This window comes from Ascaphus truei, chromosome 3, assembly GCF_040206685.1.
Source record: "Ascaphus truei isolate aAscTru1 chromosome 3, aAscTru1.hap1, whole genome shotgun sequence".
In the NCBI taxonomy this organism is placed as follows: Eukaryota; Metazoa; Chordata; class Amphibia; order Anura; family Ascaphidae; genus Ascaphus; species Ascaphus truei.
Genome location: NC_134485.1, coordinates 269,464,598 through 269,478,860, shown reverse-complemented (window position 1 = coordinate 269,478,860; position 14,263 = coordinate 269,464,598). Strand labels below are relative to the sequence as shown.

Genomic DNA, 14,263 nt, shown 5'->3' with positions numbered 1-14,263 from the left:
ACATTATAGATGTTCATTCTAAACTGCTATTGTCAACATAGCATTCAATTTAATGGTTTTCTTTCATCAATTAGGCACATGCACCCAAAATGCCCCCCCAATGGCTCCCAAAATTGGACCAATCCCATTGCTAGTTTTATTTAAAGATTGCTGCTAGGCAAAAAAATGACAAACGTAGATTTTCCCAACTTTGCATGCCACAGTTTCTTAGTGCTGAAAATAAACCACAAAAAAAAGAAATAAAACAAACTGCCCTTTTTTTTTTTACATTTAACAGTTTTCAGTAGGAAAGCTTTTCACAATAAGTTTCAACATTTGTAAACATACCAGAAATATTTCCTTGAAGCCACTGAAAAGCTCACGCACAACTTTTCTCATCTGAGGCACCAACTTAAATATTCGGATTGGTCTCAGACATCGCAACACCATTAGTAGCTGAGTTCCGGATTTTGCAGGTACATTTTGCGGCATCCAGCATAAGAAGATCAAACTGACCTTAGTAAATATAAAACAGAACAGTGTTTATAGAAAGAGTTCACAGTTTTAGAAAAAAATGATCGATCTCTTTATGACTAATTGAAAACTACTTGAACACACAAGCACCAGAAATATAGTTTATGCAAAAAGTAGTAAATAATTTATAAGTATTTTTTCTACAATCCTGTGTGAACAAGAGACAATTTTTCTACTGGGTCTGCAAAGAGACCTTCGCTCCCCCCCCCCTTCCTTGGGTTTTATAAATGATGAAAAAAACAAACAATGTCCCAAACAATGTTTGTGTATCAAACAGAACATCTGAAATTATTTGAGTACCATAATGAGATTCAAATTCTATAATCCAACATTACTGCAGTTTGTTTGGCTAATTTAAGCCCTGAAACTACTGCAGTTTCAATTTAAAAAGGCAGTCCCATCTCAAAACCATGGCAGTGGTATGATTAACTGGTTGCCAAACATTTTAATCAAGCAAGTATATTGTACTCTGAAACATGATTTTTTAAACTTTAGACATTTTTTTACTTGTCAAGTATTTATGATCTTATCATAGCGAAACTGGTAAATGTAAACATCTAATAATTATAATTTCATTCAGTAGAACCCGGTAAAAAGTGAAACATGAATTTATCAAAGAACACAGATCAGTAACGTTTGAACTTTAAGTTCAATTGAACGCTGACCCTGTAATGAAAGAAAGAGAGTAGTTACTAATGTCACTGAATAGTAAATTGAACTGCTGGGGAACCTGTAATCACAAACGGAGTCCAATGTGCAGAATAAACGGTTATCTCCCCCCCCCACCAACTCTCCTCAACAAATCAGACTACGACTGCAACCCAGTAGCCCGCTCAACACATCAGATGGGCCCGATTTTACTCACAATTCACAAATGAATTGTCTGTGATTTATTGAGGAACACTGTGCAGGAGAAAATAAATATCTATCGTCTAAATTTAGCATAGGTTGAACTTTATGGACATATTTTTTTTTCCCAACATCATCTACAATGTAACTATGTAACACCATTGTGGGTTCAAACTTAACCGTTCAACAACCTATTAAGGCCCAAAACAGTGTTCTTCTGCATTTTGTTTGTCAATAAATTACAGACGATCCATTTCTGAATCATGAATAAAAAATATTTTGGGTTTACCACTTTTCAACTTTTCTGCTTAGTTATCTCTGTGACCACTCTATGAACTATATTACTTCAAGATACTGCACACTGCAGCAGTGATTACATGTCATAGATGCAGTACTGTACAGTATGTCACAATATGAACTTCAAAATAAATTATGGGTGTTTAGGGTACAAAAGTCATATAAAGATGAATTCATTGCATTATGCTTTAATATGTATGATTTTTTTTTAATATAAGTTAGAATTAAGCTAACTTACAAGATATATAAATATGTCCATCACTCCTCCAAAGTCTCTTATGACAGCTGTGGGAGTAAAAAATAAGCCATCTGCCATAATCTTCAGATTCAGTTCAATGCTCATGAATATCACAAAAACATATTCTGCAATCTAAAATACAAGGCAAAAGGGAGATTAGTAGAATGAATTAGCCAACAAATGAATTCAGTTTTGTTTAAAAGATTGATTAAATGTTTTACCTGTAAAGTGGGTGTGTGCATTACCCTTCTGAAGGGGGATTCAAACATCATGGATATGCAGGAACATATTGTAACAACGATCATAACCCAATCAAGATAAGTCACCAATCCCAGCAAATCACTGCCAAAATGTAGACATAAATTAGACATATTGTCAGAGTGACAGACAGCTCAGTAACAGTCAAATGCTGGTAGCCTAGAAGCAACCTGTTACACATAACATGAAAGCCTGAATCTAAGTGCAGCCTATCTACCCTCCCCCCACCCTTAAGTGAGATTCTGGCTGCTACCTGGTGCATGATGGTGCAGTGCATACCTGTTAGGTGGAACAGAAGTCCAGAGAACTCTGCGATGGTATGGGGAGGCATCAGGACAGGCTCTCAGTGATGGTTCTTCTGTCAGCGCAGCGGCTCCACCCTATGAGGATCCTGGTGTAGCCAGGATGGTCCTCACTGGCAACTCTTTTCACAGATCACACAAAGGATAATTCAACTGGATTTTATTTGGATACAGCATAGTCATTTCAGGCTCCATTCCCCGAAGGCATTACCCAGGGTTTGAGGCCCTAGGCACCCCTCTTCAGCACACCTTACCCCCAAAGAGGGCAATGCTTCTGCCCACTCCTATCCAGGAGAGGCTATACTTGTGCTTCCTCCACACAGGGAGGTGAGCACAGAACTAACTCCCAGAAACACTTACTCTAACCTCTAGAGGGAAACCCCCTCCTTCCCAGGGGAGTGGTTTGTAATCCAGCCTACTATCAGGAATAGGCCCCTATAGTACCAGGCTTATCATGAACTGTATTACCTACAGTAACATTCTATACAATAAAATAACCAGGCTCTGCAGGATTTACTCCTAACACTGCCCACTCTGTACTGGGACTTAGAGTGCTGGAGGGGCCAGAGAAATAGTAGCCCAGGGGGACTTGGCTATACCCTCCTTCTGGTTTTGAAATCCCTCACGACCCCGCAGGAGGGCATAACATCACACCACATTTTTATATAATAAACAAACATTGGTAGAACATTATAACATTGACATAACTGACTCCACCCTTAATGGTGGAACCTTGACTTTGGTACACCAGTACTTATAACTGATCAGTATCAGTGAGCCGGATCTGGCTTGCGCACAAGGTTCCCTTCACTATCTGGTACCGTTACCGAATAGCAGCGCTTGCGTCCAGACTCCCCAATATACTACACTGGTCCAAGTGGATGTTGCGGCCTACCTGCCAGACTTTCATTAGATAGTGGGCCCTATCTTCTCGGTAATGCATACTGCTGCTTGTTCTTACCTTCATATAATCTAATATGGCTGCGCGCACCTACTCATCCCGGTAAATCTCTGCTGACCCCATTAGAGATTTAGGAAGGTAGGGATAATCATATCCTTCCTGTCAAAATGTTGGGACCAGGACCCTATCAGCGTGGCTGCTTTTGGTTAAATTAAGCCTGTATGCTTGACATGGCAATACCCAGTATATGGGTCCCACCCACACAGACTCACTAACTGGTTCCTCTCCCCCTGGAGAAGAGAAAAGGCCTGCATCCATTTAGTGCTCCCGCATGATTTCAGCTTCCTGCTCAGGAGTGATCCGGCCATCCTCCCACCAGTGATCTGTCTGGGAACCCCTCTCAAACACGAACCGGGTCCGTTGCAGATGCGGCACATACCCTCAATATAATGGATCCCACCACGGTAATGGGTCCATCCCTTCAAACACTTTAGCCTTCATATTTGGGGTAACCATGACATAAGAAGCAGCCACAGTCAGTACCAGGGACACAGGTCGAGAGGACCGGGGCCTGTATTGGTTGTCACAGTTAGCTCCTCAAGGACTGAGGTCAGGGCTGGGGAAATGGTCAGAATGGGGCGATGGCGCAGAATGGGGTAAGTCCAGCACCTCAAAGTCTCATTCAGCCGGGCTTATAGTGTTCCGTACCCCAACTTCGTTGGCAAACGGAGAGGTCGTCCATATTAGGGCCAGCAACTGTCCTCGCCCGGGAGCATGAACACCGACAGTCGGACGCTTAGCAAGGTCTCCCATGCTCCGAATGGCAGAAGGGCTATTTTGCTTGTCATGCTCCTGCTTCCGCACCCTGCACTGCAACAAGAAAAGGTTCTCTGTAGAGGTACCCATCTACTGTACATAGCAGGGGCAGCTGCAGGATCCGGAAGAGAAGCAGTACTGGCCGGTACCATTAGTGAAGATTCCTCCGTGCTAATCATCTCGTCGAGATGGAGGAATAGGTCTTTACCTCGGGATCATTGGAGGCCTTGCCCGACACCTCATCGACAGACGCACCCTTGCTGTCCTGCTGGAAGCTCGCAGATCCAGCGGTGGAAGATACCTCCTGTGGGGAGCGGTGCACCAAGGGCATGGCAGACATCGCTCAATCGTGCCTGTCCAGGCAACGGCCCACCTCTAATGCGCAGATTGGAGAGGGAACTGACTGAAGAGCCGAAGGGGACTCAGGCCGTCCCACACCGGCTGGTGTTGACTCAGGTATGTCCGCTGATAGTATTCCCTCTGCAGGGCTGGAGATGCTGCTTATATCAGTTCCCATAGCTCCCTGCGTGCCCGCTCCAGAGTCCATACTTTTTGAGCTGTGGCTCCCATACAGTATTTTGGAACCGACCAGGTTGTGAAACAGGGTCCAGTAGTCTGGCCGGTAGGTCTTAGATGGCTGTCCAGCCATATCTATCAGCACTTGGAGAAACCCGGTGATATCGGGCAGTCCCCCAGTGTGCAGCGGGGTTTTGGCGGTCTCTGCTCCAGAGCACAAGGAAGCGGCTCCCAGTGCAGGTCCACTCGATCGCACAACGGGCCGACCAAGTGGACAGAGTTCTCCCCATCATTGGGAAGTAGTAGCAGACCTCCTGGGAGGGCAAAGTGATTGCCTTGCTTCGCATCCATTTTCTGCAGCTAGTTGAGAGGGAGTGGTTAGGCGTGCATCTGTTCAGTGATACTACCACGTGTGACTGTGGCTAAGTCCCCACATCCGCTGCGCAGCTGTAGGTAGATATGCCCTCAGCTCCTCCCTCTGGTAATTCAGTAGAACGGCTGCAGAATACAGGGTGCGGGATTGACTTTCGCGCCAAACCCGGATAACTCTGCAAAAAGGGTGCGGCTAGACTTTGCGCCAAGCCCAGACATTTGCAGACAGATTCTTGCAACTTTTGCACAAATTGACATGCGGTTGGGAGGGAACCACTACAGTATGGCTGCAGGTCCTCAAACGGGGTTCCTGGCTTCGGAGACTACCTGCACACACAGAACTTCTTTCAGAATATAATTGCACGGTGCAGACCGCAGTACTCTGGGGTAGGGCCCCTGGAAAACTACCCATGCACCACTCCTTAGTAATTGGCGTTTCCCGGTGCAGGCTGTAGTTCCCTTCGGTGAGGCCTCTGGGACACTACCCCCGCACCACTTCATCGTAATAGAACTGCACGGCAGCCCCCTGGGTGGGGACTGCCACAGTATAGCTGCAGATCATCAAACAGAGGTCCTGGCTTCTTGAAGGTCAAGAGCTCCTCCTCGGAAACTACCCACATATACAGTATTCAGTTCAAAGACTAAAGTTGCATGGCGCAGGCCACAGTTCCCATTGGTGAAGCCTCTGGTAAACTGCTCCTGTACCTCTTCTTAGTACATAAGGCTACATACATTGCATGTGTGAATATGTAGCATGGAGAGGAGGGGTCCATGTCGTAGCTCCATTTAACAGGGAGTCTGGTTGGTCCTTAAGATCCCATAGTGTCCCCTATGGACACTACACCCATGGGCCCTCTGATTTTGCGTAATCGTAGAGCACCTCTTTCTCTTGCTGCAAAAGCCTGTCCTGCTGTTATCTCAGCAATGCCTCCAAATGTACGCCACCACCACCTTAAAGGAGATTCTGGCTGCTACCTGGTGCATGATGGTGCAGTGCATACCTGTTAGGTGGAACAGAAGGCCTGAGAACTCTGCAATGGTATGGGGAGGCATCCGGACAGGCTCTCAGTGATGGTTCTTCTGTCAGCGCAGCGCCTCCATTCTATGAGGATCCTGGTGTAGCCTGGATGGTCCTCACAGGCCACTCTTTTCACGGATCACACAAAGGATAATTCAACTGGACTTTATTTGGATACAGCATAGTCATTTCAGGCTCCATTCCCTGAAGGCAGTACCCGGGGCTGGAGGCCCTAGGCACCCCTCCTATGCACACCTTACCCCCTAACAGGGCAAGGCCTCAGCATCCTCCTATCCAGGAGAGGCTTTACTGGTGATTCCTCCATGCAGGGAGGTGAGCACAGAACTAACTCCCAGAAACACTTACTCTAACCTCTAGAGGAATAACCCTTCCTTCCCAGGGGAGTGCCTTGTAATCCAGCCTCCAATCAGGCATAGGCCCCTATAGTACCAGGCTAATCCTGAACTGTACAAATAAAATGAGTGCGCTAACTACTACGGTCTACTGTATGAATAACCCAAATAAAACACCACTTGGTGAGGTGGAAAAATAAATATGCAACCTCTATATAGACCTGGCGTCTGCAGCTGTAGTAAGGGTAGAGGAACCCCTAGAGCAAATGGAAAAAAGAAACAAAAGCGCAAACGCACATAGTGAAGTATGCAAAGTAATATATATATATTGTTTTAGGGTAAGATATCTGCGTACATCAGATTAGAAAGTTACCAGCATTTCATGTACATTAACATGAGTGAGTGGAGATGATGCATCTGCCGCCAACCATCTGGGGATCTTCCTTAATGCAGCACGGCACACTCTGCAGCTGAGGACAAGCCTCCGTTTGAGTCCTTCTTTGGTTTACAGGAGTCCAGTTGAAGAGCTTCACTCGAGGGGAACTCCGTTCGTCTCTCCTGGTCTCGTTACCGGCTCCGTCGGCGATAGAGGTCAACAGCTTCTCAGGCAAGCTGTTACCTCAAAAGTCCCGTATGTCCTGGGTGATCGGCCGCAAAGTAAGGACGGCCGTAAAGTGAGGATGTATTTACCGCACTGTCCACAATCGCGGGAAACTGCCTAGTATTTCGGCTCCACGCAATATCAGAGAGTAAAGCTAGCATACAGATAGGTTTTAAAATGTGATATAAATGCTAAAAATTATCCAACGCGTTTCGAAGCGAAGGCTTCTTCTTCAGGGATACTAATAGATTGAATAAATGTGGAATTTATACCCTAATACCATATCTGATAGGGCAAAAAGGAATAGAGGCTGGGGCGCTCCCTTATTTATTAGGCTTGTGGTGTGGCCTATGTTATATTCAACCTGAGTAAAAAGACTCTAAATACCGAACAGTGTAGTCTCATCAAAAAGGGCCTCAATTTTGCTCCAGCGGCTGCAGCAAGTGGTTTCAACCTTTACATAGACGCCCACAAATTCATACGACAACTCACACTGAAAAAATTCTTCTTATCTAAAGATGCACAAAGTAGGGAAATCACAAATAATAGTACACCCTCGGTATTAGAAGAGGATAATTTCAAACACACATCCCTGAAAGAAAAATCCAAATTCTACCCAAGCTGGGCTAAAAGCCATAATATAGAAACATTCCACCAAAAAATACAGGAAGACTTCGACAAACTGACTAAAGATAACCGAAGTAAAATCAAACACAACCTAACACTCAAAGAAAAGAACGCGCTAAAACAATTAGAAGAAGATAATTCAATAACGATTAAACAGGCAGACAAAGGGGGGGGAGTAGTCATCATGGACACCTCTAACTACAGACAAGAAGCAGACAGGATCCTTTCGGATACCACGACATATGAGAATCTTAAAACAAACCCCCACAAAAACTTCTGCATAGGATACTTAAATCACATTGACAAGGGTAAAACATTAGGGGTTATTAATCAAAAAGAATACCAATATCTAAATGTAAAATTCCCCGTGATGCCAATCTTCTACTTCCTACCCAAAATACACAAAAGCCTGACAGCGCCCCCAGGTAGACCTATCATCTCGGGGATAGGCTCTCTCACTTCAAGACTCTCAGAATACATAGACATCTCCCTACAACCTTATGTTGCGGAGATGAAGTCATATCTTAGAGACACAACACAAACTATTAATCTGATAGAACAAGTAACATGGAGCCCAGACTTTATACTTTGCACATGCGATGTGACATCCCTATACACATCAATCAACCACGAAGACGGCATCTCAGCTATAGATAGGACACTCAGTAACGACCCAAACATGCACATAGAACAAAAAACATTTATCTTAGAAAGTATTAACTTCATTTTAAAACATAACCTCTTCAACTTCGACGGGAAACATTTCCTCCAAAAATGCGGAACGGCAATGGGTACAAAATTCGCACCCAGCTACGCTAATCTTTTTATGGATATCTGGGAACAAGACACTATTTGGTCCCCACACGAATTCAGCGCAGATCTAGCGCTATGGCGAAGATATATTGATGATATCCTCTTCATCTGGAAGGGAAGCGAAATAGATCTGAAACGTTTTCTTGAATATATCAACACCAACGAACTAAATCTTAAATTCACAGCTTGCACAGACAAAGTCTCAGTAGACTTCTTAGATCTCACAATCTATGTTGAGAACAACACACTCAAAACAAAAACATTCTTTAAAAAAGTAGATTGCAATAACTATCTACTGAAAACAAGCTGCCACCACAAAAAGTGGCTTTCCAACATACCCCCAGGCCAATTCCGCCGAATTAAGCGAAATTGCAGTGACAATAACGTCTTTAGAGAGCAAGCAGGGATCCTAAAGGATAGGTTCATTAATAAAGGGTACAACAAAAACACACTAGAAGAATCCATTAACAACACAGGCCTCCTGCAAAGAACTGACATTCTTAAACCATCCAATAAACAGAAAAGAGAAGACTTCAATGCCCCATTCTTAACCCAATACAGCCAGGATTCGGGCAAAATTCAACAAATATTAAACAAACACTGGCATCTTTTACTAGGGGATGACACCCTCAAAAATTACCTCCCAGAAAGACCAAGGGTCATTTTTAAACGAGCCGATAATATAAAAACCAAGCTAGCACCTAGTCTGTTCAGAACAGACAACTCAAAAAAGGATAGCAATTGGCTATCAACAGCAAAAGGTTTTTTCAAGTGCAGTACCTGCAAAGCTTGTAAACAGGGCTCCTGCGACAAAATAAATTTCTCATCAAGAGTAACAGGTGAACAATTTAAGACTGCACAGTTCATCAACTGCAAGAGTGATCACGTAGTTTATCTATTAAACTGCCCCTGTGGACTACAATATGTCGGCCGTACCAGCCGACCCTTAAAAGTTCGAATACTAGAGCATATTGGGAACATTCGACGGCAGCTAATGACACATAGCGTGTCCAAACATTTTTCAATAAAACACCAAGGAGACCCCTCCGGCCTCACCTATAGAGCCATAGAACAGATCCCACCCCTATGGCGAGGAGGCGATAGATTAACCAAACTAGCCAAGAAGGAAACTCTGTGGATCTACAAATTGAAAACACTAGCACCCCTAGGACTCAACATTGATATAGATATTGGGGCATTTTTAGAGTAACGATTGCGTCCATTCAAGATACACAGTACTAATCATGTTTTCTCCCCTTTTCTCCCCCTCTCTACTTCCTTCTCACTCTTCCCTCTCCCTTCCATTCTCTTCTCTCTTTCTATTTTTCACCCTGCATCCCCTCTTTTCTCTTCCTCCCTCTTTGCACTAGTACCGGCGCAACTATGAGGATCTACTTGTGACAACTCACCTCTCAATGTACCACCAAACATGCACTGAATATCAGCATCTGTGTAGCCTAACCCACTAAGCACACAGATATTGAGTGACTAATAATTGTGACCCTGGATTCGAATCCCCGACACGGCACATACATGAACACCCGGGTATTTTAAGTCTTAAGTCTTTAATGAGTGGAATACAAACTCATACACTTTAAAGACATCCCTTAAATTCATATTTCATATTGAACCCTGAGAACACACAATTCTGATACCATATATTTTATCCCTAATTTTTACATTTTTTAGCATACATTTTCTTCACATTTTTTCATGTTTTATATAAAGCCATTTGAGCATTTGATTTTTAATGAAGAGACGTATGATGTAATTTATTCACCATACATGCACTCCGACAAATTTCCTGATTCCATATTAAATTACATTTTATATCCCTCTACCGCATATCCCTATAAACCACTAAATCACTTACCAGCATAGTACAAAGCTATGTATATCCATATGAGGATTCGAATACAAGGCTTTAGTACAAAGTAACTATGTCACAGCACCCATTTTTATGAACTTGTATAAAGAAGTATGTACTGTTTTATGAGCATCTTGTATTTTATATTTTTATTTTTCTTGAGTGCCCAATTGCACACCCACATGTCAAGCTCCAGGCAATCCTATATGAAGAAGTGACACCACATGTAAACAATTAACTGTTTGACCCATTTATACCAAACTGTGTAAACTTTGCATCTTTATTGCATTTACCTGTTTTCCCCATTCACTCATTACAATCTATGTACAAAACAAAACAGACCACCAATTGATTTATAAGCTGTTTTAATACCCTAATTATATGGAACACCAAGTGATTGTAATCAATCAATTAACCAGCTTCTTTGACCTATAAAAAGGGAAGATCCAGGGCATCCGGCAGGAACCTGACGAAGCATCACTGCGAAACGCGTAGTTCCCTGCCGGAGCCCATTACCTGAAGGACCCAGCCAGCCTGTTGACATCCGGTAAGCCCTCCCCTTCCGGTTCCCGCCATCGGACGCGGTCACGGGGGATACACCGGTCGGAGGAGCGCCATCGGACGATCAGGCTGCAGCTGGGCTATTGCCAAAGCTGTATTGTAAGTGTTTTTATTCTTTCTGTTGTATATGACTTAAATAAACTCACCTTTACCCACTCACCGGTTTCGGCCCTTTTTTCTTTGTATGGGGCACCCGGGAGAGAAGCCACTTACATACCACCTCCATAAGGAGGAGTAGGCAATCACCCCTACACCAAAAAACTCAGTTTTACTTCATTTACCAGCACCGCATACCACCTCCAGCAGAAGGAGGAGGAAACCACTGCTTCTGGCAAACACCCAAATATAACGATTACTGCCAAACAAGCATCACCACTTTTGCCAGACAGCAGGCTGTTTTTTACTGTTTTTTACTGTCTCTTACTACATAAGCAGCATCATTTTTCCTGTTTGGCAGCAGGCTGCACACAAGCGCGCCAATCACCGGCCCCCACAGTCCCTCTATATATTTTTATATTTTTATATTTTCTATGTCCCATCCCTCACACCACTACCAACCACAGAAACCTTTTTTCCATTGAAGTATTTTCACTTAGACATCTGCATCCAAGCCCCAAATCAGTCTTTTAACAAAGTGGTTTATCCAAGCATTTTTTATCCAAGCATTTTTATTAATTTTTTATTAAACAACCATATTACTTATTAAACAACCACATTATATTACTGGTTAAATGTTTTGTATGGTTTGACACTAATCACGTGTCCCTCATTTTCTCTTTTCATCCTGTGAGCGAAAAATCCGTGCGCTGACCAATCCACCGATTCTACCATATCTGATAGGTCTGGCTTAATTGGAGCATTAGCCAATCGGTGCAGAGCACGGTGACTCCCACATGTGTGGGTTTAAATGGGTCAAATTGACCTTCATGCCAGATAAGTTTAACTCCATCAGGTATGGTAAGGGTACAAGTACATATAACACAAATAATAATCTTTATTAACCAAGGCACAACATTATTGAACAACCTAACTCATACAAATTACATGATTAAAATAAATAAAAGATATATAAAATATATATATATATTTATTAATGGTGGGATTTTCTGAAATGAAACAGACAAACAGTTAGTTTTCTAAAAGAAATAATACAGTTATGTTTATACTGTCCAGCAAGAATCAGTAATTCAGACAAAACTTATAGAGAAAGAAATGAAATCTATTTTCCGAGACAGATAGTAAATTTAATAAAGACACCAGAGGTCTATATTTTCATTAAGGCCATCTGGACCTAATGTTTCCAACTTTTGTATCCAGTATGTTTCTTGGACTGAAACATCTTTTAGTCTATCCCCTCCTCGTCTGCTCCGAGGTATAAACTTTATCCCTTTGTACAAGAGGGTTGAGGGATCCTTATTGTGATGGGTAGCGTAATGTCTACTTACACTATGGGTCTGTAGAGCATTCCTGATGTTTCTCACATGCTCTTGTATGCGGAGTTTTAAGCTACGTTTATTTAATATAATTATGTGGGCCGCACTAAACGTAGCTTAAAACTCCGTAGGTTGTTCAATAATGTTGTGCCTTGGTTAATAAAGATTATTATTTGTGTTATATGTACTTGTACCCTTACCATACCTGATGGAGTTAAACTTATCTGGCATGTAGGTCAATTTGACCCATTTAAACCCACACATGTGGGAGTCACCGTGCTCTGCACCGATTGGCTAATGCTCCAATTAAGCCAGACCTATCAGATATGGTATTAGGGTATAAATTCCACATTTATTCAATGTATTAGTATCCCTGAAGAAGAAGCCTTCGCTTCGAAACGCGTTGGATAATTTTTAGCATTTATATCACATTTTAAAACCTATCTGTATGCTAGCTTTACTCTCTGATATTGCGTGGAGCCGAAATACTAGGCAGTTTCCCGCGATTGTGGACAGTGCGGTAAATACATCCTCACTTTACGGCCGTCCTTACTTTGCGGCCGATCACCCAGGACATACGGGACTTTTGAGGTAACAGCTTGCCTGAGAAGCTGTTGACCTCTATCGCCGACGGAGCCGGTAACGAGACCAGGAGAGACGAACGGAGTTCCCCTCGAGTGAAGCTCTTCAACTGGACTCCTGTAAACCAAAGAAGGACTCAAACGGAGGCTTGTCCTCAGCTGCAGAGTGTGCCGTGCTGCATTAAGGAAGATCCCCAGATGGTTGGCGGCAGATGCATCATCTCCACTCACTCATGTTAATGTACATGAAATGCTGGTAACTTTCTAATCTGATGTACGCAGATATCTTACCCTAAAACAATATATATATATTACTTTGCATACTTCACTATGTGCGTTTGCGCTTTTGTTTCTTTTTTCCATTTAATCCTGAACTGTATTACCTAACAGTCTATACAATAACATAACCAGGCCCTGTAGGATTTATTCCCAACACTGCCCACTCTGTACTGGGACTTACAGTGCGGAGGGGCCAGAGAATTAGTATCCCAGGGGGAGTTGGCTACACCAGTTAAATATTTAATACATTAACATAATAGATTTAGTATTCAATGATGCTACACCACAAATATGATAAGGTAATATACGTGTCCAACACATAAACTTGAATTTACAAGTGAACCATCTGCATATGTATACATTCTGCAATCTGGTTTCTGTGCTCTTATTTTAGCCATACACAATATGGACCTGCTAAGGTTTTGCACATTATAATTTAAGTCACTAATTATGTTTTCCAAAGCTACATCACTTGGATATGACTTTTTAATATGACAAACTCCTGCCAATTTTAGCCCATTACTTGGACCAGGCCCACTTAAGGAGAGAAATATGTTACAAAGTATCTTTATAGCAAACAATTCTGTTTAATTGATGCGATGCTGACAGATTAAAGCTGTAGAAGGTTGTTGTGTACAAGTATATTATTAGGGTAACAGTGTATGAAAAGGAAAAAAAGCTGTCATGAAAAGGCCTTGCGAAAAATAGAGGAATGCCGGAGAATTGCACGGTAGAGAAAGAAAAAAAAAATTCGCAAGTAAAGTTAGGGTCTGCATGGAAATAAAAAGTAAGCAATTAGTTATAAAATAAAAATGAAATATGAAGAAGAGCAGTAGGAGTGAAGCAAAATAGAAATAGTTAAATATATGTCATACATAATTGTTTACGCTCAACTATGATAAGGTAAGGCCAGTCACATTTAAATCTTATCTCACATTATCCCTCTGTCATATGAATGAGGGCTTACAAATAATGAATAAATAATGTAGACAGCAGGCTTAGCAATAGTGCCCAAAGTCATGCAGTAACTGCAAAGGCAAACAAGATCTTATCTTGCATTAAATAGGC

At 42.4% G+C, this 14,263-nt stretch overlaps 1 protein-coding gene across 5 annotated transcripts in view; it reads right to left on the bottom strand.

The window, feature by feature from the left end:
* The window catches only part of NALCN (sodium leak channel, non-selective), a 617,081-nt gene that overhangs the window by 64,400 nt on the left and 538,418 nt on the right, over positions 1-14,263 (bottom strand). For all 5 annotated transcript variants that reach the window (XM_075590764.1, XM_075590763.1, XM_075590765.1 and 2 more), the window contains 3 exons: positions 2,119-2,239; positions 1,898-2,029; positions 328-495 (listed from right to left, as the gene is read on the bottom strand). In XM_075590764.1, coding sequence (XP_075446879.1) covers positions 328-495; positions 1,898-2,029; positions 2,119-2,239 — 421 coding nt within the window. The remainder of the gene's footprint in view (positions 1-327; positions 496-1,897; positions 2,030-2,118; positions 2,240-14,263) is intronic.